The following is a 26,732-nucleotide window of genomic DNA, read 5'->3' on the forward strand; positions in this document are numbered from 1 at the left end:
AGACTTTGCCTTTTCAAAGGCTTTTCAGAGTTGAGGCTTTTCATTTGCATAGTCAGGATTTTGGTCATTGAATTATAGAACAGATGTCTCAAACAGAGGCAATTTATGGTCGAACCTTTGTTTTTTGGTACATATTTCAAAATTTCCATGGACAAAAATTCAGTGTAGCAATAATGAAAAGCAGACATTAATTCATTTAAAAATATTTTGAGTGTCTACTCTGTGCTGAGGCATTGTGTGAGAGCTAAAGGTCAATTTGACATAGATGGACTCAAAGCTTTATAAAGCTGTAGGTCAGAAGAATCGTATGCACAAATAATTATGGTTCATGGTAGTTATATGCAATAAGGATGTACAAAATTCGGGGAATTAATTATGGCTGGGGGAGAGGTGTCATTGACTCATCTAGAAGGTATTGATTAATCACCTACTGTGGTTCAAGTTTCCTGGCAGATAATGGGCTTTAGGGATGAGTTGCAAAAAGTCCCATACCTTCAAGATCCTCACAGTACAGAATCTGGTCCAAGGGTAGTGATGGCTTCAGAAATAATCTTAGGGAAAACCTTTTGGAAGAGGTAGCATTGGGACTTGGCATCAAAGGAGAGGTAAGATTTGGATATTTGGAGATGTGAGTGAGGAGAGGGCAAACACATTCCAAATACTGTCAATGAAAGTGTCATAGGATTGTCTCATGTTTCAAAAAACAAACAATCTGTTAATTTCTGAATTCTTTTGATGATCATTTTATATCTAGGAACGTATATTTAACATACTAATAATAGATTATATTTATTGCTAACTTGCATTGACCTTTACATTATTTTAAACTTTACTTTTAAAAATATATGTAATCCTTACTAGATACCTAAGGCAGATATAACTTTTATTCTCAGTTTTATTAAATAATGGCTTACCTTACATGGGACTGAGACATACCCACTCTGACTGAGTTCTCCACAGCATGTTAAAGCCATGACAAAGCTCTTGATACCTCTCAGGATTCTGTTTCTATTAAAAGAATTCACTATTCAAAATATTTTAAAAGGGCATTTCAAAGGATGCTTGCAAAACCAAAAACGTTGAGAGAAAGGGAGAGAGGGAGAGAAGAGAAAAGAAGAGAAAAGAGAGTTTGCCCTGAGCCAGTCAATATGGACTTGAATCTAAAGTCAGAATAAGCAGAGTATTGTATAACATGGGCTTGTTATGTTTTCTGGGAAATGATGGACAAAGAAAGGATCTGCTTGAGTGAGAGGATGTAATGATGATGAAAAGAGAAAGCTGTGTCGTTTGACTCTTATTTAGGTTTTATCTTCTTTGTCAAGCGGAATGATAAACTAGAAAGGTTAATACCGAGTGGAGGAAGATTTAGCCCAAGATAAATAAGACAGTGTTTTCAGACAGTAGAATTGAAAAAGAGCATTTTGGATGAAGAAAAAAGATTTGAGCAAAAGCAAAACAGATGGAATATCTGGAAGGGGTGTTTAAAGTCCTGTAATTGTGTTTTCAATTCCACAAGAATAAATATAGAGAAGATATCTTGTAATGATAAGCATGCAAAGGTCTAAGAATTTTAGTTTCCTAAATGCTCAGATTTGCAACTAGTGAGTGTGGGTATTAAAAAAATCCAAACAATATTGATGTAAGAATAATGCCTTAATTAAGGAAAATAGTATACTGTTTAGTACCCATCTTATGTATGTTGCATTTAGGTCAATGTATTATATTAAGGTCTTTTAGAATCGAAGTTTGCTAACAAACTGGATATCTGAAGGTTGAATGGTTAAGAAAAAACTTCTCTTAATGATTAATAGTTAAAAAATTGAAAATGATTCTCCAGAAGAAGATTTGAGGTGAGCATGGAAGAAGGTGGACTTGATAACTATTTTCAAAAGGTGAAAGGTTGCCATACAAGAAAAGGATACAGACTAAACTATATTGATTCAAACTATAGACACATTGAAGACAGATAACTTTCACTTCAAAAAGATTTTAAAAAATAAGTAGACTGCTTTGAAAATTGGTAACATCACTGGCTAGTTTCAAGTGGAACTAAAGTACCCTTCGTCAGATATTTTAGAACAGCTTCCTGAATTTGGAGAGAGTTTGGGCCTAAGACCTCTTTCCAATTCTAAGATTTCTGTTTTTTTAATATTTAGTATGTGTGATCAGTATTCAGTGTCATTCAGTTGTTGACACAGTTTCCGTCAGTTGCCTCCTGGCACATCATGGGACAGTTTAAAATAACGGACCAAGAAAAATCCCATAAATATCCTATGTTTATAGTCTCCAAAATGTAGTTGTTTGCAACTTACAGTCTTAATCTGAGCAAGTAAGATAAAATAAAGCATAATATCTCATGGAAGTCAATCAAAGTTCTAAGTTCTGGAAAGAGAATGAGAAATAAGATGTTAACAATTTTATCTTTTAGAGTACTGATGTTTTAAAAAGAAACTCAGTGTATGGGCATTCTATTAAGCTATTAATAGAGGAACAGTAGAAAAATTTTATGACTAGTAATGTGAAGAAGTCAATGTGTTTTGTATAATCTAAATTAAAATCTAGAGGAAAAATATTCACTGAGTTTTATTTTTTGAAATGTTTTTGGTAACCACTATTCAACAATAGAGAAACAAGACCAAAAGAGATGCTAGAATTGGTTCCTCCACTCAGGTGCCACCGTCTATCAATTTTTATTGCTTAAGACATTATTTTATGTACACACACTCACATACCCCACATATAAACTCAGAAAAAGAGTTAGACTTGAAATTATATTTTGTGTTGAAGTTTATGCAAATTAAGGAGTCTGCTCCCTCAACATTTTTTATTTCTAAGTGTGGAGGGATAACTGATGTTCTCTTGGTAATGATTATTGCTTTCCTCCAAGTCCTACTCGCTTGCATTATACATCTGCCTTAGCTTGACACAAAGGATAAGAAACTCCCATGTAGCCATGACTCCTCTCTTATGCTTAACAAAGTTTCCCATTACCGGGTTAACATAGGTTTGTTGTGTTAACTACATCAACACTAAGAAGTATATTTGCATATAAATCAAAGCCACTCTCAGTATAATTTTGCTCAATATATTTTTATTTTGTGCTCTGAACTGTATTTTTTGATAGGTTATTTATAGCAGAAGCCCAGGAAACATCATTTTGTATGTCATCAATAAATGAAAATAAACCTATGCCACAAATAAAGGTGAACAATTGCTCCCCGGATACATTTTATACCATCTCAATATAGTCCCCTGGCTTCATCCAAAGGGGTTGTAGCTGCAATTTTGATGGGAAACATCAGCTGTTGAGTGTTGAGTCTTTACCACTCTTTATTGCAGTAACTGTTGTCAGGGCATCCCAACATCCTGCTAGAAACCAGATTCAGTCGTTTTCTTTTTCTGTTTATTTTTCTTTCCTTGTTTTTTGTTTGTTTGTTTGTTTGTTTATTTGTTTTTTAAGGTTAAGAAACAATCTTACATCTCAAAGCAGACAGGAAGAGTATGCTACTTAGAAATTAAAGCAGTGCTTCATGTATTTTTGTTTCTTTTTTTATTTTGGCTAAATTTTCCATTGTTTACACATCAGTGTTTTTTACAAATTGAACCATCATGAATTAAAATGTATTAAAGTTCATAAAAATTGAGAAGGCTATTATAGACTAGAATAGAATTATATAACTGAAAAGGATGACCTAGAAAATAAAGATGTTGAACCAAATGAGGAAACTGAGACAACAGAAAAGTAATTTGTTCAAGGTCACAAATTTAGTTAGGCACAAAAATTGCAGTTCCCTTGATTCTCAGGCTACCATTCATTTTTTCTATTATAAAATTTTCTAGGACAGATAGAGAAACTAATATAATAGACTTCAATGAACCCATCACCCAGAGTTAACATTTAGAATGATTTGCCAAAAAATATTCATAACCTTTCATTAACCTCATGTTCTATTTTTTTTCCTAAGGTATTTTTCTGAATGTCTTTAACTACTCCTTATGAGAATGTATGCATTTATGTTTGTCTCATTCTTAGAATAGTTTTTGAAGATTGGCACCTGTATGTTATTTAAAATGCCTATTTTCGCATCCATAAGTTTCAGTTTAGTAGCAAGCAGTGTGCGATTGTGTTTCTTTTTTCCCCCAGTTATTTAAAGTATTTTCATTTCTTGTCATACTGCATTAATTGACATGTCTAAAACAAAGCTAAAACATAAAAGTGATAATGTAAAGATTTATTTCTTTATTGGGAATGCTTTTAGTGTTAAGTATATTGGTGGCAGTTGATTTAAGATTTGGTTTTATCATGCTCGGGAATAGTTCTCTATTTCTATTATACTTTGAACTTTTTAAAAATCGAGAATGTGTTGGATTTACTAAATATCTTTACAGAATCTATCTTAATGATTTATGTTGTTTTTCCTCATTTGGCCTAATAATTCATATGACTAGAGTGCCTAATTTTGAAATATCACAGCATTTTTTATGTGTACCCAACACGTTTATACATGGCATCAGACCTCAGAAAGCACCAGTCTTGAATCTTGGGTTTACACTTTGTGGCTTTGTAACTCTGGGCTACATTTTCTCATCTATAAAGTGATCATAAGAATTACCTCATAATCATAAAGATAAAATCAGTTATTACATAAAGTGTCACGTAGGGACTGACATAATAAATGGCGTTACTTGCGAGTCATCTTAATACGTATAAGGAGTATGTCGATTATGTCAATGATAACAATGATTATAATAGAAATTGGCCTATGGATTTGGAATTCGTATATGTGTGTAGGTGCTATACTTCACTGGTTTTTGTATAAGAAAGTTCTGATTTTATGAAGTTAAATGAGTGGTTGGCTATTGTTTTCTATATTTCTATAATACATTTTAATTCATGATGGTTCAATTTGTAAAAAACACTGATGTGTAAACAATGGAAAATTTAGCCAAAATAAAAAAAGAAACATATATCTTCCCTGGGAATTACCTATTTCTAGGATGTTTTCTTTTTTCCCCCAAAGGCAATGTAGCACAGTAGTAGTTAAAATAAATAGATGTGGATTCAATTCCTGGTTCTTCAACCGATTAGCAGAGTAACTTTAGGCAGTTGACTAAACCTTTTTATGCCTCAGTTTCCTTATTTGTAAAATGAAAGTAATAGCATCTGCCTCAGAATTGATGTGAAGATTCAATCAATATCCAGTAAATGTTTATTTGGTGACTATTATGGGCCAGAACTGTGTTCAGCGCAATATTAAAAAAAAAGACTAAATTGGGAATATAAGTAGTCACTGACATTTAAAGCTTATTAATATTGTTATCAACATTAGTAATAATTGAGGCATAAACTATCAAGACCAAGAACTTTTTACAAGCATTTTCTTGTTATTTTTGTATCAGTTTCAGTTATTTCTGTAAGTTTATCAGTTTCAGCTCTGTAACAATGTACAAATATAGCTAGATAGAGAGCTGAGTAGGTAATTCTTTTTTTAAAAGTGATTGACAATTTGCATAACACTTCTATTACAGTATTTGGATAAGAAAAAATTATGTCCTAGTAAGTAGCATGTGATAATATTTGCAAAAGAATAATTATTAGGACATCAAGAAGTTAAATAATAATAGTAAAATTTTAAATCCGTGAGTAGTCTCTTTAATGATTAAAGACATGACTAGTACAATAATGAATGAGAGATATACCTTATATAATTTTCAGCTGGATAGACTGAGGAACAGTATGGCAGCATTTAAACTCTTAGCAGAGCTTTAGATAGCAAAAGAATTAAAAGGGATTTTTTTTTTTTAAGTCAAAACTAATACATGTTATTCCAAAAAGATAAGTTGAATTAAAATTAAGATGTATCTCAGGAATGGATAAATTCAACAATATTTTTGAAACAGGCAGTGTGTATATGGAAAATACCAAGATGAACCTTTTGATGTTGAAGGATTATTTTAGGTTTTATCATCAAATTTCTTTGTGCATTTATTTGGAGAACTTAAGTGTTGCCTACTTTTTGAATCAATAATCATATATTGTATGAATTAATCATATCTTCTATAACCAGTGCATTTTGCTGGTCTGTGTCAATGTCAGTATAGTCATTTGTTAGGAAAATGTGTTGAGGTAGCTCAACTCTTAAATGTAGATTGGATATTATGATGTTTTAAGCTAAATGATGAGTCAACAATGCATTAAAAACAAAAATAAAATACTAAGATAGCATTTAAATTTATGAGGTAAATTTATCTGTCTTGAAATATTCTCATAATTTCTTCTTATGGCATTTTTCGGGGGTACAATATGTAATAGCAAAGTTTGAGATAGATCATAGAGTTCATTAAAGTGGGAAGTTGCATTATTATTTCAAAAGAATTTGGAATAACTTAATTTTGACTAGAAAGACTAATCAAAAGTTTAATGTCATTAAACCAATTGTGCTGGGTTCACATTTGTTGCATCTTGGCTCAAACTTAAATTCTTCCCACATCTCTTAACTCACCTATCATTAAGTGTTATTGTTGATCTTGTGTGAATCATAGATTTTTATTGTTAGTGGTAAATTGGAGTGCAGCTAGAGCCTATGTTAAATATTCTTCTCTCTTTTTGTCAACATCGAAGTATGCTCTTTGCTTGAGGGCAAAGAGTTTTGCTATATTTTTGGTTCATTTTTCAGGGCAGCATGGGTATTAACTTTATGATTTCTAGCATGAAGCATTCTCCTAAAGCTGGCATTCTTGAGCAGTATCTTGGGTGAAATTAACTCAACATAAAGATGTTATTAAAAACTCAATCCATGCTTATAGGCTTAGGGAGAAAAAGAAGATGGCAATGATCACGAAGCTGATTTCAAAGGACCAAGATCAAAATGAAACAATTTTAATAATTTTTACTTATAAATAGAAGACTTAAAATATTCATGGCAACAGAGTATTAAAGGGGCCTGAGACATCACCATATTTTTAAAGGAGAGGTTAAATGAGATTTTTTTTTTTTTAAAGAAACAAGACTAATATTAACATTTCTAGTTATGACCTAGAAAGTTAACTGAGACAGTTGAAAAATTATAATAAAAAATATTTCTGTTGGGTTAATTTGTATTTAGAATTTCAGCAACTCTACTGTTACATTATTTTTATTATTGTAATATAAGAAATAGTTAATGATGGTTTATTTCATTTGTTCTAAGACCATTTAAAGGCTTCATATCACAGTACTATACAAAAATGCTGATTTAAATAAAACTGGTTACAAAACTAAGATCTCTATTTACTTATTTATTTTGACATTTGGAACACTATCTGCTGAAAAGTTATTAATATTTCTTTTTAAATATTAGTTTTATCAGTATTTGGAAACTGCAAGTAAAGTCTCTCATTTCCTTTCCCATGGAGTAGCAAATTTTATTAAGAAAAACTCCATAACTGATTTTGTTATGATGATGACATATTCTATTGGATTTGATTGGAATTTTGAGACACATCTTTCCAAAATGATAGCCAATACTAAAAATGATTTAAAGAAATCCATTAACTGGGGCGGGGGACGGAGATACTAGGCGAAAGACAGGGACGCAGTGGGGAGAAAGGAAAGATACTGACCCTTTCTCCAAGTGCTCCTCCATTATAGTAGCTCTGAACATCTCATGACATCCAGAATGATAATTAAACCTAATGGATATTGTGCTCCCATTTTTGTTCCCAGGGCTCCTGAAGTATGAGAAAATCTGCTCTGGCCCTAATGTAGGTGAAGATTTAGCCTACTTATAATTTTGAACACCTGGACCAATTTAATGCCCATTAAAGAAGAGTTTCTCGGCTCTGCCTACCCTATCTTAGCAAGTTTGTCAGTGTTCAAAGCCTCGTAACACGGTAAGGGTTTAGAAGCCCTAGGATACTCTCATGTGGCCTCTGGTATTTCCAAGGGATCTTGAAGAGTGTACAGAGGGAGACAATATGATGTGGTTGAAAAACATTTTTTTGGAGCCAGATAGGCCTGGGTTGGATGTGACTAGATGATGTTTTAGTTCTGTGACTTCAGAGAAGTCACCTACTTGTTTAGGGGTTCAAACATCCTCAACATGATTGCAAGGCTGACAAGTAGAGTTACTGTGAGGATTAAAGCAGTGAAATTTTGAAAAGTAATTGATATATTGCTTTGTATATACAATAGCCAGGATGTTAGTATCTCTCTTTTTCCAAGAGGCTTACTAATGTTGCATGTAAACTGACAACTTGTTTCAGTACCTGGACCCTTACTGAGCAGCACAGTGATATGGTTTTAAGCACAGAAAATCTGAAACCAGATTCCTTAAGACCAAATGACAATTCTGATGCTTATTAGGCATGTGATTTGGGGCAAGTCATTAAACTTTTTGAGACTCAGCTTCCTCATCAAATAAATGGGAATAATTACATGCATGTATGTATATGTTCTAATATATGTAAACTGCTTGGAAGACACCTAGTAAATATTCAGAAGGTTAGCTATTATTACCATTATCATAATCACCATAATTATCATCATCAAACATCTGTTAACAATGCAGCTCTTCTTGACTATTCACACTCATTTGGAAAGCTTTAGCACTGATATTACAAAACAGTGAATACTGTAGATATAGCTTCCATTTGGCCGTAGAATGATATATATATGATTAATTTCTCAGTAGATTTTTACCTTCTCCATTAGATTTGATTTGCGTTCATTTTGAAAGAGTGGACATGTTTGGCAGGGAAAATATATAAGTGGAAAATAAGATCACAGAATATTAATCTTACTGTGATATTTAATAATTAAAGATTTATCACAGATAACCCAAGTCCCCTGAAGAATATTATTAATTAAGTGAGACACACCTTCCTATCTGATACTGGCTTTTCAACTATTGTCGGGATAGACCTTTAAGTGACTATCTTTTGTACTTAGGGTATCAACTAATCAGTTTTTGCTTTGATAAAGGGCGTTTTTGCAGATAAGCATTGCCCTTCTCAGAACATTCAATGACCAGCTCCACCTTAAAGTTCTCAAGGTTCTCCCCACATCAAAAATATAGGCTGTCTTTACTCCGTTATCAGAATCCACAAGTCTCCTCAAAATATCCTCTAGCTCTTCTTGGTGAACAATGAGAAGGGATGATATCAGGAAACCCCTGCTGGTTACTGCTCTGGAGAAGTTAGCAATGAACATTTATCTCAAGTTCAAAATGTTCATGAATTATTCGGACATGAGCACTCTATGTGTTTTTGACTTTACAATGCTTCATCAAATTGAATGAAAAATTCATACTTTGGCTTTTTTCCGGAAAAAGAATTGGATGAAGAATTTCTGTTCCTGTTTGAAGCGCCATGTTCATTGCCTAGAAAACTGCCTTTTTTGGGAACTCAAATATTGAACCTTATTCATTTCTTCTTCTAGGTGAACAGGGAAATAAAAAAGTCAAAGGTGAAAACTTTTCTTTCTTCAACTAATTTATAGAAGGTACTTAAAAACTAGTCAAGTGATTTCAAACAGTATATTTAAAGTGAAAAGTGTACGGAGAACACTTGTTACATCTTGAGATAAAAGGGCTCTCTAGAGAAATAAGTTAACAAGACATTCTGCCCCACAAAGAAATGCAACGTCGTAGCTTTGAAATATAAGCATATGATGATGAATCATTTTTTGACATTGTAGAAGTAAATGACTTTTAGAAAATGTGGCTAGTCACTGTTAATTCAGAAAATCTTTATATGTTAATTATATTTTATGAAGCACATTGATGTATGAAACAGGAACAAACAATTAGATGAAATTCAAGATATATACTGTTAGGTTCTACATTTATATGAACATTTTTCCATTTTGAGATTGGAAGATTTTTTAAATGTGCTTAATTATCTATTTCCCAATTGCTTTTTTTGTGCAAGATTTTTGTTATGCATAATTCCATAATCTAGTTTTATCTCTTTGACACACTTTCTAAATAATACCTACATATGTTCATATATAATTTACATATCTCTATCTCTATGAGAAGTTCATTATTTATATCTGAATCTGCCTTTGTACATAAAAGCAGCTGTCTTTGTACATACTTATTTTCCCTCTTCAGGACCTGAGCACATACTGTTTCCTCTGCCCAGAAAACTCTTACTCTTATTATTGATTTCTTCACATTTAAAGCTCCTCAAAGAGGCTTTCCCTAATCACTCACTGCCTCTCATAGATCTCTGCTATTTTCCTTCTTACACTTAGCATACTTTATATGCTAATACAAATTTTAATGTATAAAGAAGTAATGAGAGACTTAAGCTTCATAATGGCAGCAGTGTCTTCTGTTTTGTTAACCACTGTTTATCCAGAACTTAACAGAATGTCAGGAGTATAGTAAGAAATCTACATTGGACAAATGAATGAATGAATGAACGAATGAATGAATGAACGAACAATTATTGAGGGCTAAACTTGTGTTATAATATTTCCAAAATTTTAGTGTCATTTATGCAAGAAAGTTATGCAACTTAGGAAAATGAATGTATGTAAATACAACCAACAAATATAATTTAAAATTTTTGAATCCTGGAAACAATGATACAATGTTTTTCAAAATACATTGCCCCTAATAGATACTTGATAAACATTTCTTGACATTATTTTATTTTACTGGCAGTATTATTGTTTTATTAAGATAAAGAAAGGTCATAATCATCAGGAACTTCAGCCTTAGAGATTCATATTCTCTTCTGAAAACACTGATCCAAAATTATACACATAAACATAGATTTATTTTTGACGGCTGCAGAAATGATTATGTACTACACTGGAGATAATGGAGCCTTGTTGATTCTATAGACAATAGTCTTTGGTGAATACATTTTCGCACCCATTTGCAAACATTTGCTTTCTCTAAGGATGTCAGACAGGTAGTCCTGGACTAGAAGTCAATAAGAAAGAAAAGGAAAAAAGTAGCACTGTCAGCTTTATCTCTTGGAATACATTTCAAGTTAGGGCTCTGCTTGAGGCTTGTGAAAACCAATATAGCATTATTAAAAAGTCAGTCCATCAGACACACTTGAAAATGTTACCTCACTGTCATTTTTCTGATTGCAAGTCTTGTTTCACAAACGTAACTTAAAAAAATGATAGCCCTTTCAAACCAACCTTTTCACTTCATGTACAGCTCGTAAGCATTTATCAACTGAGGCATTAAAATAATTGTATTTATCTCTTGATATGTTTTGGGTTTTTTTTTTAAATATATTTTTTAATGTAAAGGCTAATTTTGTTTTGCTTAACAACCTAATTACTGAGGTAACATTTACCATGTAGAGGACTAAAATCACCATCCAAAGATATTTTGTCTATTTGTCTGAAAAACGTTGTGTTCTGTGCTATGGAAATTTGGAACATTACAGTCAGTCTATAATTATATAGTCAGCTCTCCACCAAAATCATGATCCTGAGATACAAGTAAGTGAAATCTACAAATAACCCCATACCTCTTTTATAGGAAAATCATTTTCCATAAAAATGCCAACTAGCGGCATTGATAGAGTCAAATGTCCTTTCTCTGTCCAGTGCCTGGTGTAATGGCCCAAAGACATGGAATCAGGGAGAAGCAGAGAAACAAAGGTTATTGTATTAATCAGTACCTGAAACACAATGTATATGGCATTCAGTTTCCTAAATGACTATGAAATGTGAGCAAAGCCAATTTAACATCTAACCAAAGGTTTTAAAAGCAATGACAATAAAACAAAAAAAAATAATACAAGTCATATCTGCTCAGCCCATTGCACTTGGGACAAGTTTACCTTAAGCCAGTGTAGATTTAGATCTCTGTGTAGCAGCTAAAGGTGTTTGATATTTAGTGTTTGCCATGATGCCAGACCACTGAGCTAAATATTTAAACCAGAAGTATAACATGTGAAAAATTAAAAACCTTACATAGGCCAGCAGTCAATGCCCATTTTTTGCTCTGTTTAATTTCTGCTTTTAGATTTTTCAGAGAAAAAAAAAAAGTGGTAGAATACATGCATTCTTTACATATAAGGATACATTTAAAGATGCTATTTCAGGGACGAAAATACAGAATTAATGACTCAATGAGATAGCTCTAATTCCCAATAGGATAAGTTAGCTTTATTTCATTATACATCACTTGTGGTATCATGCAAATATGCTGTTTGGACCACAGGAAAATACCATGAAAAAGGCTTGGTGACATCTCTGAACCCATGGCCACAATGGAGAAAACTTTATAATGGTTCAAGAATGTCTTTTTAAATAGAAAGGATAGTCTTTTTAAATGTCAACGATAATTCAGTATTGGCTCAACAGATGAAACAAACTGGAAACAATCTCAAAATACCGACATTAGGGTTATTGCCCTTTTCAAAGGTACACCAACCAGTCATTTATTGGGCTACTTTCATCCCACCATTGTTTTGATTCTTGGTTTAGTTTTATCTAAGGAGAAGTAATGTGAGGAATGGAAGCATTGACGAGTGTTATCGCCAGAACTCAGAATCTGTCCATCATCAAGAGAGCAACTCATTGAACCTTATTCTCACTTAGCTCCACTAAGTCCTATATACCTGGCAAGGCAAGAATTCTAAGCTATAGAGACAAGTCCCTCTATTTTCCTGAGGGGAAGTGTTATAATTTCTTGAGAAAGAACACATCTGGTTAAAAAAGGGCTCTCAGATTACTCTGAAACATTGGCCTGATGGAATCTCTTTTTTCCTCCCAAATTGAAACACTGCTCATTTAAAAAGTATAATAAAATCCTAGAGTTCATTTACTTCATAAATTTAGGGAAAAAAAATCTAAGACTCAAATTTAAATATAGGTGCCTTTGATGTCTTTCATAAAATGAACTAGTACCTTCTTTTCTAATTTTTTTTCTGTGATGCCTAGCTGTTTGTTTAAGCTTTTCATAGAACCATGGAATCATTGAGATGGAAGGGGATGTGGAGATTGTCTAGTCAAGCAGTCTATTCTTCAGTACAACCAGTGGCAGGACAGTTTATCTCATTGATGAGCATAATTAGATTTTAGAATGTTCCCTCTTGAGCCAAACAATGGATAGATAGATGCCCTAACTTTGGTCAAGTCTCAGCCTTTCTGAGCTTCAGCATCTTCATTTATAAAATAGATAACGCTGCTTCACAAGTTGTTGTGAAGATCAATGCAATATTATGTGTTCTAACTAAACTGTAATAGTTATATAATTCAAACATTATTTTAATTAACTTCTATCCACCTACTATGGAACAAAACATGATTTCCCAAATGTAATAATAATAATAATAATAATAATAACAACAACAACAACAACAACAACATAGAGATAATAATAGTAATAATAATGAGATAGCTCAAAAGTGCTGAGTAGTTATCAAATGTGCCAAAAACTAAATGCATTATCTCATCAAAAGAAAACTGCAGTGTGATGAAAGTGTTCTGGAATTAAATAGTGGTGATGGTTGCTCAACCTTGTAAATACACTAAAATCACTGAAGCATATAATTTAAAAGGGCAAATTTTATGATATGTGAATTATATCTCAAAAAAGAAAGAGTTTTGGAAAAATACAAATATAGAGGTAGTCAAAGTATTGTGAAGGATACAGTGAAGAATAAGCCAGTCTTTTATTTTACCTCCAAGCTCTGTATAATATAGTTGAGGATTTAAAGCAGGTCCATAAAAACTAACACTTGAGCAGTGCATGGAAGAGCATGGCCATAGGCTTGCAAAGGTTTACTAGACACTAAGGACCGAGTTGAACATAAGCCTCCGGGAGGGTAATATCACTGTCAGGATATTATTTCTTGGAATTCAAGGAGCTCTAGCATTCTATAGGATGGGGACATATTAGAAAAAGTATATTATCTTAATGAAGACTTTATGGGAATATGAAAATACTATTTCTTAGAATATATTAGCACTGAATGAGATCTTTCTGAAGTAGTATCACCCTAAATCTCACCCATTTCTGGTTCCTTATTGTGTGATGCTGTGAATGTAATTAGCCAAAAAGGAAGATTCACTTTGCAGTAGTGAGTAGCCCTACTTGTGACTCAGTCCTCTGAGCATGCCTTGGTTTCACGATCTTTTCCTGGTACACAGACTCAGCTGAAGTCATCTTTTTTAGAAAGCATATCCAAATTGGCCAGATACCAGTACTAATATTGATTAGCTATATGATTTGGGCACATTTTGTAAACTCTCTGAGTAGATAGATAAAATAGCACTTATCTTTCAGGTCTGCTAGGAGTTATACGTCATGTGTAGCTCAATGCCTGACACCCGATGAGCACTATGGTAAGTAGGGCCTAGAAAGAGATGGGAGACAGAGGGAACATATATTCTGTGTCTCTGGATGTCTTTGGGATCTTCTGGCTGTCCTACAGCTGTCCACATGCTGGCTTGCTCCTGCCACACAGCTAGAAGTCTCCCTAAGACTCTCCAGAGCCCTCCCCCACAATGCACCTGTGCTGTTTCCAGTCACTACCTCAAATCCTACATGCATGATTTATCTTCTCAATTTAACTGAAAACTTCCCAGAGGACAGAGTACACATTTTATGTGTTTGTATTGTCTACACACTTAAGCACAATGCACATATATTACATAGTTGATTTTTATTAGCTGAATGAATTAAAAAAATATTCTTCAGTGGGGAAAGTAGGAGACAGGGCAACAGTAGCTTTTTATTTTTGAAATACTGTGTGTATTGGGGGGCAGTGCATTTTCAGTTCAATGACAGGTTAAAATAACTAGACTAAAACCACTTCTTGACATTATAGACCATCTAGAGTGGTAAACACAGTCTCTACCAGCCAGTTAGACCCCTAAGTCATTCATTTGGAAATGTATTTGGGTTAAATTAGCGATTATCTGAATCAGTGTGTTTGTTTTGAGGTGAAAGAACAGGTGGCTCTCTGACACACTGTGCAGTGTTACTTACTCCAGCAACAGAGGCTACAGGCTCCATGGTCCCCCTCGAGGCTTAAGACCTCTGTTCCCTGGTGAGGATTAGTGTCTGGAGAAGCAAAACATAACATTTAGTGTGACTCTGATTTCAACTGGCAATGCAGAATTGGAGCATGGGAGTTGTTCCGTATTCTGAAATGGGCACAGCATGGAGTGCATTTGAAGACATTGCGTAGTTATGTCCAAGGTGGGGCTCTGTATCATATTGGATGACAGAAGCTTATAGACCATAAAGAAGCCTCCCTGCTAATCTACATGCCATCCTGTGTTGCATGCTTATGTATTCTGTTTGGTGATGCTCTCTGTCAGAGTGTGGTAAACAAGTAAACAACAATCAAAGAACAGAGGACAGTTTTCTTTTTTTACTGCTCTATTTTCTTAGACATAGTTGAGCCAAACACTTCTACCTAACAATCCCAGACTAAGGGGCAAAAAACAGCGACACATCTATATGCCATTTACAGGCTTAATCTTTATATATATGTATTCTGTTTTATCTATTTTATGTGTGCATATATTGAAATATATCTGCATCTATAACATACGAACATGTTGTTTGAAGTATGCCCAACAAATTGAGAACATCATTAAATCTTAATATTGGTTAAAACAAATATTTTCAGATGAATATGTGATAGCAGATGAAATTAAATGGCGCATTAAACTAGGAACCTTTCAAGTTCCTTCCCATTGTTGTCTTTCATGATATTTCCTTTTAACTTGGCTTAACAATATAATCATTATTCAGAAATGAGCTTTTGTGAAGAAAAATAATTACCTTTGCCACTACTTATTTAACGAATCCATGGAAAGACTTCATTAAATTATAAATGCCTCGTTACTGATATTCTCATAATAGATTTTTGAAATTATGGTGTGAGCCAGTTATCCATTTCAAGGAAGACACAATGCTAAAAGATCAGTACATGTCCAGTGAAATTACTGCTGGTTTTGCTAATGCAATATTCATGAGAATTTGCCAGAGACAATCACATTTAATCCCAGAGAATAAAAAGTTGAAATGAATTCTTTTAAATTGTAATTATCCATCGGTAAGAAAGTTTAGCAAGTTTTATTGTTTATATAATTGAAATGACTCACTATTCTGTCAACACGGGAAGTATGTGTTTGGAGAATATTTACAGTTTCTGCATGGAATCATAAATTTGGTTTCAGGGAAAAAATTGGTCCTTTGTCTATCATTTATGATTAAATTGTTTTTCATGGATAATGATGTAACCTGGGGTGGGGTAATACTGTCTGAATTAGGGTAGAATCTGTTGTTTGAGCCTACTTTGGAGGTATTTCGGTTCTTTTCTTGCTGACTCCGGAGTGTGAATCCATGAGATACCCAAAATGTTGGAAGTTAAAGGACCACATAAACACATCTAGGGATAAATGAACATCATTTAAAAGTCAGAAGCTTGTCAAACATTACCAACCCTCATTGTCTTTTAATTGTTTTACTGTATTGCAAGAAATGAATCCCCGTGAAATCTGGGGATTTCTGTAGCCTAGAAAATAAGCATTTTACATTTTATATTGCACAAAATTTTAGGGATAAGGTAAAGGGACTCTTTTTAGAGTTTGGTACATTTTGTACCTTTAGCATTATAGTGCTTTTATTCACAGAACTTGAACCTCCTCAAGGAATAGAACTCTGATAAAAATAAGATATTGTAGCTTTCCTATCAGAACAAGCAGGACACTTTAAGAATTTATTTTGGTGTGTCTTGGAATAAGAAACATGCCTGTAATAGAAGAGACTCTAAAACAAGGGGCAACCCTAGAGTAAGGATTATGTTCATGTACGTGTTATGTTGAAAGATGCAATTCCTATGATACAGCAGAATTTTAAGCATATTCTGTAGAATATTTCTTTCTGACCCTAGGAAATTCCAGAGAAGTCTCAACACTACTTTGATCCTTCTTGGATAGTAAAATGTCTTCTGTTCACTTTTTGATATAAGAAGTAGTTTCAGTTCACTACTTTGTAATGATAAATACAACTTTAGTTAAAGCCAGGGCGTTACCACTGCTTAGGCTGACTTGGAGCTGCCACTTGTACTGGCTGAGGGGACAGGGTTGTCTCTTCTTCTCATGACATTCATTTCTCTTCCTCCTCCTCGAATCTTCCAGGAATGAAGGAGGAGGTAAGAGGCAGACAGGATCTTACTTGGCTAATTCAATAGTAGGTAGGCATCTAGCTGGGCTTAGCTTAACCTTAGAACTGACTCTACAGAGCACATTTAGGGGCATTTTGGTGAGTTCTTTAGCTCGTATAACCACACCACTGGAATTTCTTTACCTGCAATTTCCTCGAGATGGTGAAATGCACTTCCTTCAGATGGTCATTTTAGGATTTCCACCTTAATCTCTGGGCATCCATTACACAACTCCAAGTTCTTTCCATTGAGCCGTCTTCACCACCTACTACCCCTCCCCTCAGTTGCTCTCTTAGACAGGCAACAACATGATTCTAAGCTGGCTTTCTAATCCATCATCCACTGGCAGTGCTTGCTTGTTGCAGTAATATCTCTTTGCTCTGTCATCAGAGCATCAGCCAATCACAGTCTCCCCTTGAAGATTTCTCAAGCAAGAGTTAAATGTCAGTTTGCTAACTACCCCAACCACTGCCACCAAGTTCCAAGAGACAAGTATCAAGCTTTCTGAGGTTCCATTGAAGTCTTTCTCCCCTGCACTTGCGATAAGGGAAAATAACCTTCCAACCTGGATGTATATGCAGATCATATCACTTCCCAATTCTCCCCCACAGATCCTCCTCTAATTTTCAGACTCCTCTTGGCATTTCTTGCCTCTTTAATGGGCCAGAATTAGGTAATTAATTTAGGATCTCAAAAGTGGTTTTCAGTGTTCTCCTTTGCAAGTCCAGCTTAGGCAATCTTATACCTTATTTTGTAAAATGGAAGTACTAATTTGTTTATTTACTTCTTATCACCTCATGATTATAGTTGAAACTGAGACAGAAAATGAGTTTATTTTAAAATCTTATTCTATCCACATATGAGTTGCTCACTGTCCTCCATAAAATTATTTAAGCACACACTGATAGGTAGATGCAATCTGCAAAGCACCATACACGGACCTTTAGTGCTTCTGCTCTATCAAGGAAGATAAAACAGAAGCAAAGAACAACTAGATTTACCAATTCTGTTAACTGCAATTATAGGATGAACCAATATTCCTAAAATTCAGCCTAGTGTAATAATTAGGAACATAAACTCTGGAGCCAGACTGCTTGGAGTTGAATTATAGCTTTTCTCTTTCTGTGTAAACTTAGCCAAGTTACTTAATCACACTATGCTTTAGTTTCCTCATCAGTCAAATGGAGATAAAATAGTTCTTCTTTCATGGAGCTGTTATAAGAAATACCAGAGTAAGTATTAGTCAAGTGATTAGAATGCTATAAAGTTGTTTGTTAAATAAAGATAACAGACCTCATAAATAAGATTATTAGTTTTCCTGTGAAGTTGTATCACATGTTAAAATATATATACCACATTAAATAATTTACCGAAAGTGAGCAAACAGGAATTCTACCAGAATGAGGAAATGCTTGCACAAAAGAGATACGCAAAACCTTTATAAAAGTCTCTATAGGCCTTTGATAAATTTTAATTTTATTGAAATCTCATTGTTTGTTTGTTTGTTTGTTTTTTAAATCACCTGAATCATTCTAAAAAAACCTGAAATGCCTTACAGTGGCATATATTTAAAAGTAAGAATCATGAGACATATAGTGGAAAATAAGAATAAGTTTAGGGAAAATTGTATGCCAGGAGTCTATGTTACTAATAAAATTTTCCTACTCACTTTGACTCTGAGATTTCTAATCACCAAAGTCAAAAAGGAAATACAATTTTGAGTCATATTATCTGTCAAGCCTAAAACAAAAACTTTAAAAAATTAAAAACTATACCAACTTATAAGAGAAAGATCCTTTATGGACAATAAGAACCAGGAAAAAGAAAAATAGAAAAGTTTAGAACATCTACATGAAGGAGAAAAATGAGCAATGTCTTAAATAACATCTTCAAATACTTTCCTTCAATTAATGCATTTGTAGACAAGATTTTCTTATAACTCTCAGTGTAAGCTGGTACTATATTCTTGCTGCCTAATTCAATGATGAGAATCTGGCAAGAGGTCAAGAGAATGTGGCCCAGATCTCCAGGTTTTTGATATTCCAATTATAAATTTCTACAGGAATTGATGGACTATATGTCTTTTAAATCCCTCTTCCTCCATGTTGTTCCTCTGAACTGAGGTTTGATGAAAGGTGAACTACAGACAGTTTGAGGTTATGTACGTGGACAAGGGCCTGCAGTGTTACTGATTAGGGGCAAATCCATGATCCACTGAGCACCTGGTAACCTTGATAGTCCTAGTACTAGAGAAAGCTTCTCAGAAGCAGAGGACACGAACACATGTTTCTCTTTGCCACCTTATATTATGCAATTATGAAATTATCAGCAGCAAACTTTGCACTTAGAATAATGTGTAATGCTGTTTTGCATAATTCAGAGGAGTCAATTTTAGATAGCCATATCTTAGTTTAGATATAAATTAAGAATGAGGAAACTGAATTCTAGTTCTGGTACCCCTCTATTAAGTTATGTGACCTTGAACAAGTCATTATTCACCTTCCTGTGTCATAGTTTCATCATCTGTAAGATGAAGAAATTGAATAAATGCCAGACTTGGCATTTGATGATTTTTTGTATGTGAATAATGACTAAGAAACTGCACTCATTAAATGCTTGTCTGTGTACACATACGCTTTAGAATTATTTTCTATATTGTCAGCATTCGTCAGTTTTCTCTAAACAGACTTCATTGCTCTGATTTCACCGTAATTAAAAGGAGAATGTCAAGCCGCCTTTTTCTTGTAAAATGAAGAGTGGATTAAAGGAACTATGTAACATGAAAAGATGTCCTTTCACAGAGGCAGCTGTGCACCTTGTCTGTGGCAACCTCTGGGAAGAAGGCAGCTCAATTCTCTTGAAAGTGTGTCTTTTGGAATATCAATTATCCATGAAAGAGATGCTTCAGACTTAACCAAATGTCAAGAATCTTGCTTCTACTACTTGAGTTTTTCAGAAGTAAAATCCGAGGAAAGCAACTGTTTGAAGCCTGTTCTTGAACAATATCCTATATGTAATTCTTATTAAATGCTGACTAATCAATATAATTTTATTCAACTCTTTTTTGCCCCTCTGCCTTTCAGCACCAAGGAAAAATTGGAGTTAAATTTAATGTTGGGACAGATGACATCGCTATTGAAGAGTCCAATGCAATCATTAACGATGGGAAATACCATGTGGTTCGTTTCACGAGGAGTGGTGGCAATGCCACGTTGCAGGTGGACAGCTGGCCAGTGATCGAGCGTTACCCTGCAGGTAAGCCAGTGAATGTGTATCTGGGGAAGATTTATGAAAAACAAAGTGGAAAACAAAGCATTGTTTTGCATTTGTTTCACCAAATTGTGGGTTTTCTGAGAAACCACCAAGTATTTATTGCACTATAGAGTCAAGCGAATGTACTGCTGTCCTAAACTATTCTTGAAACAGTGTACAAGTGGCATTTTATAGAAGAACTTGAAGGCACACGTTATCGTTTGCAAATTTCAGGACATCAGTGAAACCAGAAAAATGCACACATAAAAGGCACAACATGTCAAAGCTCTTTTTACTGGATCCTTGCATTTGAACAAAGGAAAGGCTTTGTCAAAAGTAACAAAGTTAAAATTTAAAGCTAAGGGAGGGACTATTATAACACTTTGCTGTGAAAGAGAACTAGGTGATTCCTTTGATGGTGGTATATAGCTGAAACTCGTGAAACGTGCAGGAGGGCCATTTGACAAACAGAGCAATAGTAAAGAAACTGTCTATAGTAGCACAAATCAGCAATTATAAGAACATGTAGGTAATCGAAGTCTGTTTTCACTGTCATATAACCGTGGGGTTTCATAAGGATTGTGACACTGGTTTCACTCATTTTCATTCTGCACAATAACAGTGATTACCAAAATGTATATATAAACTCCTCTATTATAAGTATTCGTTTCTTGGAAGAAATAATATGAGGAAATAACTAACTTATTAAATACAGGTTAATTTTCTTTAGTATTGACTCAATTAGGGAATGAAATATCTGTGATGCCCTTTTGGGATTTTCTGATCTGAAAAATTTTACACCTTCAAGCCTCATTTCAGACCTATTTTTAAAACTCGGTGTTCTTCAAATATTTGCTGAATTAAATGTTATAAAAAAACCTGTATGACAAAATTTAGAAGCAGGCACATTAATATTATGTTCCGTGCCTATTATAATACTGGAAAACAGTAGGAACTCTATAAATATTTGCTGAATTGATGTCCTGGGAATTATCTCAATTATACACTACAGTTATGAGAGTGTACACCTTCTGTTAATAAGATGAGGGAATGGAAAACCTGGAAGAAAAGTAACTTAAATCTGCATGCGATGGTACATAGCCCCTGATAATCCCTTATAACATTTACTGAAATCCTAGTAGAAATGTAAAACTACAGGCTCAGTGAAATTACAGAAAAGTAAATTGGCAAATTTCCTGAAATACAATTAATTAATACCTCTTTACTGAGAGGAAGTCATTGCATTGGATGTCATGAAAGATATAAAATAAGATCAGTTCTAGAAGACTTGCCCCTGGAATATTGTTATCTGTGAGTAGTGGACCTTAACATGTAAAATGATAAACCGTATTTATTTATATTTATGTAAATATTCATAGAGTGCCTACTATTTCCCAGTATTATTATAGGCACAGGACATAATATTAATGTGCCTACTTCTAAATTTTGTCATAGAGCAGTTTTTTTATTACAGTGTGGCAGTTGCTTCTTGAAGACTGGCTTTGTTTCATCAGTTAATGCTTTTAAATTATTTTATATTTAGTACCTTTTTTACTTTTACCACACTTTCCAAACTGGTATCTTAGATAAAAGGTTATAGAGAGTGTTAATGGTGACCTATGGGAGGAAAGAGGAGGTCCTGCTCTCAAGTTAGTTTGAAAAAGTCTGGATTAAACTAAGTTAAAAATGTCTACCCTTGGACTTTATTATATTAATATTCATAATGGATCTCCAAAAGGAAATATGATATGCATTTCCCAAGCATAGATAATTGGAACCTAGTTTTCTAATGCATTAATGCATGTGAGTAAATATTTTATGTTTTAAAAAATTTCTCTACCCCATGATTTTAATATAGCTTTTGTGATTAAATTTAACTGTGCACATACCAGATACTGTGCACTAGGTATCATTCAAAAAAGTCATGTTCCCTGTCTTTTTGTGGCATGCTAATGTCCAATTTTAATCAAAATTGAGCTATATTAATTAAGTCAACAAATATCTGTGTATTTTTTCTAGACTAATATTTGATTAACATATAATGTCTTATTTACCAGTTAAATGGATACTCAGTATAAGAAGTAATATAAAATATATTTAAAAATCAGAATCTGGCAATATTATGATAGTTAAGGATCAGATCTTTAGAAACAGATATTTTAGATGCAACCTCTATATTTAGTCCAAGATTCTAAGTTTTTTTGTTATTCATTCGAAAAAATAGCCTTTACCACTAAATCCTATAATCAGAGAAGCGGGAACTAACAGACTATTTTTGGTTCCTTTTAAAGTGCCTGTACTGCAAAATATAAGTAATAAGAGTGGAAATTAGTAATTAAGTATAGCACTTAACCTTCCATTATAGGGCTTTGTGGTGAGTGCTTTTATATGAAGCAATTCATCTGGTAGCAACACTATACCTTTAGTGAAAAGCATCTAAAGCATTGGCTGACAGTATCACCCTATCATTGTCTGGAAAGCTTTCATAGAGAAACTAATTAGTGGAGGTAGATTATATGCTCTTTGGGAGTTTATAAAATATTTCTATAGCTCAATAATTCACATCTTAAAATAAATATTGAATTTTATGAAAGCAGACCAAATTTCGATTCTTTCCTGTGCACAGAACAAAGTATAAAAATATTTTGCAAACTATTTAGAGAAAGTCATTTCTTGGTGCTTATCAGTTAAAGCTCTAGAATATAATGCATCATTAATCTCTGATTCGTCCCTAATTACAGTTATATAGCAAAATTTTCTCTCTCAACAGACTTCCTTTTCTCATAATGTTAGTCCACAATGCCTATCATCTTACTTGCTCAGGCTAAAGATTGCTCCAGATAAATCACAGTTACCTTTGAGAATAAACCTTTGAGCTTATTTGTCAACCACAGTGTGCCAAAAAGATGTCTTTCATATTCTATGCAAGGTCAAATATTAATTTTATTTCTATCAACTTAACACATCGATAAATATTAATGGATGTATACTATATTAAAGGAACATACTAGGCTTACCATCTGGTTAAAGAGATAAGTAAAAAATGTTCAAGATTAAATATAAAATACATGAGAAAATTTAAGAGTTATCATATCACATTTGGCTAATTTCTGAATAAGACATACCATAAAAAGGAAAATATGTTCCAAGGAAGAGGAGACCAGTTCGGAGTGAATAGTCTAGAAACTTGATTGGGGTCTTAAAAGTGTAAAATTTTACTTGGAAGAAAAAATGCATTCATTTTAATGGGATTAACAGGAACAGATAGAGACAGGAAATATTTATAAAGCTATTAAACAGTCCAGGTGTCAAAAGATAAAGGCTTAAAATAAGGTATGAGAAAATAAAGAGGATGAATACAGAATACATTATAAGACCTGGTGAATAAATAAAAGGGGACTCATTCCCATTTTTTAGTTTCTGCCCCTCTCTCTCTCATCAATTATTCAACATTTTAGTGCTGCAGTGTGTCACGAGGCTGTGCTAGGTGTCAATGAAATGGAAACCTGTGGTAAGAATGAGTGGACAGGTCACAGACATGGATTTTGCTTGCTAAGAGTTTAGTCTGGAAGACAAAAAGGATTCATCAAACTTACCAATGTAAATAAATTGTGTTAACTTCAAAATTAGTAGTACAGCGTTTAATTGTTATTAGAGAGAGTATCGAAAAAGGAGAAAATGGTGGTCTGAAGTGGTGTAACAAAGTAGATCCTAATGGGGATGGGAAAATTTGAAAGAAACAGAGGCTAGCGCAAAAAGAGGCTGCATAAAGATGGTGTAAATATTTTTTATGTGATTGTTCTTTCAAAGACTTTATGAGTATTACCTCTAAATTTTAACTTTGTTTTTCATCTCAAAACGCTGGTAAATATTTTAGGCTGAGGAAAGGCATATTGATGATTGCCATTTAAATTTATACACTTAAATTAATTGGTTTTTAGTTCAAGTCATCAACGAATTTATTGACTGTCTATATGAGCCCTTCCATTATTTAGAGTTTTCTGTTTGGTACAAAATGTGTCAGTTGGTTTGGTGATTTTGGTGTTTTTATTTATTTTTTAACCTTTTTTTTTTTTTTTTACAACATATGATGTAATTGAGAAAAATCAACCTCATTTCTAATCATAGCATTTGAAAGAGGGAAGGAACTTCAAAGATTTCTATTCCAGCACCTTCATTTTTTCAAACAGTAAAACGAAATGTTGGAAAGGCTACCTGATTTGACCAAGATCACTATGCCAGTTTGGGAATCTTGTCTGATTCTGTGTGCCTTCCTTTATGTTGTCTGGGAGACAGAAACCAAAATGAAGAGCGATTATATGTAGCCTTCTACATAGCAAAGTATATTCTTCATAGCTAAATGTTATGACTTACGTGATTGGTCATAGCCACATATTCGAATCCATGTCACAACTGACCACTACATATACACACAAAACTATCTAAGGTATGTTAAAAAAATAATAACACATAGAAGAAAAAATATTCTTACAAAAAAAATTTTGTTAATAAATTTTGAGTTAATACTACTCATTAGTAGGCAATGATTATTTTTGACCTCACATTAAACACTTTATTTGCAAATTAAGTAATCCATTATGAATCATTACTATTTTACTTTTCCCATAGCACTCAACCTTCAAGTTGGTGTGATTTCCAATTTTATGTACTTTTTTATATTTATTTTTCAGTGACATAACATGAAACTTAGTTGATTTCAGTAGCTAGAAGAGGAATGAATCATTAGAAGATTCCGGTATTAGAATTGTTAAGGATTATTTGGGAGAAAAACTATTTTAATAGAAGACTTCTCCCATGTCTTGGTTAAATGTGTAGACATGGGAAATGTTTGACTGAATCCTGTTTCCTTGCTATAAAAGTAAGAAAGTAAAAATATAACTCTCTTGTGGAAACTGATGAAGCATACAGAAGATTGGAATCATTCTGTAAATAAACTACCAGTTTTTGCTAGAGTCCAACGGAAGACATAAGAATCAGGATTTGGCACATAGTAGGGAACTTAATAAATAATTGTTGAATAAATCCAGTTTCCTCTATTGAACCCTATGTTAAAACATTGTCTCTTACTGGCAGTTTTTAGCCAAAATATACTTATGTACATGGTTGAATGTACTTACTTGAATATATAAATGTTTGGTTTCTATTAGACATAATTAAATGTTTACTAATCCAAATTTTCCAAAGAAAAGCTTTCTCACATACTGTGAGAAATCTAAAGTCTCCAATACTGTAGCTATGTCAGATAGAACGAGTAGCTAAAACTCTGAGATTTCTGATGTTAATTTTCTTCTTTCATGGTGTTCAGTTTTTCTGGGACTTTGGGGGCTTTTCTTAATGAAACATAATGAACTTTTTATTGAGCAGTATATTAAATACATCTGCCCAAAATGCTTAGCTTCAGAGAAATTGTATCCAAGGAGATAGAAAGAAATGATATATTCTCAGACTTCTCACTCATTCTTAATGTATTCTCAATGAGCTGGAGATTATATAGAGATATATGTATAGATATAGATATAGATATAGATATCAAAAAGTACTTACTAGTAAGGCAATCACACTAAGATTTTTAATTTCCTGACGAAAGAAAGAGAAAATTCCTCTAATGGTTTGGTGGATTTTGGTATCATTTAGACTACACAGGCTGACAAACACATATAACACAGATATTTTCCAAAAGATTATTTTTCACAGTACAACAAAAGGAAAGGAGATTATATCAACAAGTCTGAAGGGTTCATTTCTTAAATCAAAGTTCTGTAGATTGACTGTAAGTTGCCTTTTCTGTTTTATTCTTGTTATGTATGGCAGTGTTTTTATATTCCACTTCAGGAAGCTTGTCAGTTAAACCTATCTGTGACTTCCTTAAAGTTATCTTGCACTGGAGGCTAAAATACTGTTTCCCATCAGTAGTCTACCCCATAGCACTTGAACCCAATTCTCACAGGGCCAAATTAATAATTGTATATAAGATAGATAATTCTGAAAGCTCAATTCAACCATCACAGGCCATTTCTTTCTTTTGTCAAAACATGCACATTCTTTACCCTAAAAACTTTTGTATTATTAAATGCTTATTGCTGACAAAACTGAAATAACTAAAAAAATTAGTTTCTGTAGATGTGGGTTAGGTATCACTATTCGAATACCATTGTGAATGATACAAAGAAGTATAAGTCGAAACACTTCTATCTCTATTTCTTCTACTATCCTTCTACTATGTTTCCTTATTTCTTTTTGCTTCTCATCTAACTCAGTCTAATTTGAAACTGAGCCAACAGGATAGGAATGACCATAACTCCGTCGGAAACCTA

General features: G+C 33.4%; 1 protein-coding gene across 18 annotated transcripts in view; it reads left to right on the forward strand.

Annotated features, from left to right (window-relative positions):
• The window catches only part of NRXN1 (neurexin 1), a 1,007,449-nt gene that overhangs the window by 830,801 nt on the left and 149,916 nt on the right, over positions 1–26,732 (forward strand). For all 18 annotated transcript variants that reach the window (XM_039887176.1, XM_039887185.1, XM_039887183.1 and 15 more), the window contains one exon: positions 20,229–20,400. In XM_039887176.1, the coding sequence (XP_039743110.1) occupies positions 20,229–20,400 (172 nt within the window). The remainder of the gene's footprint in view (positions 1–20,228; positions 20,401–26,732) is intronic.

This window comes from Pteropus medius, unplaced genomic scaffold (assembly GCF_902729225.1).
Source record: "Pteropus medius unplaced genomic scaffold, Ma_sr-lr_union100, whole genome shotgun sequence".
In the NCBI taxonomy this organism is placed as follows: Eukaryota; Metazoa; Chordata; class Mammalia; order Chiroptera; family Pteropodidae; genus Pteropus; species Pteropus medius.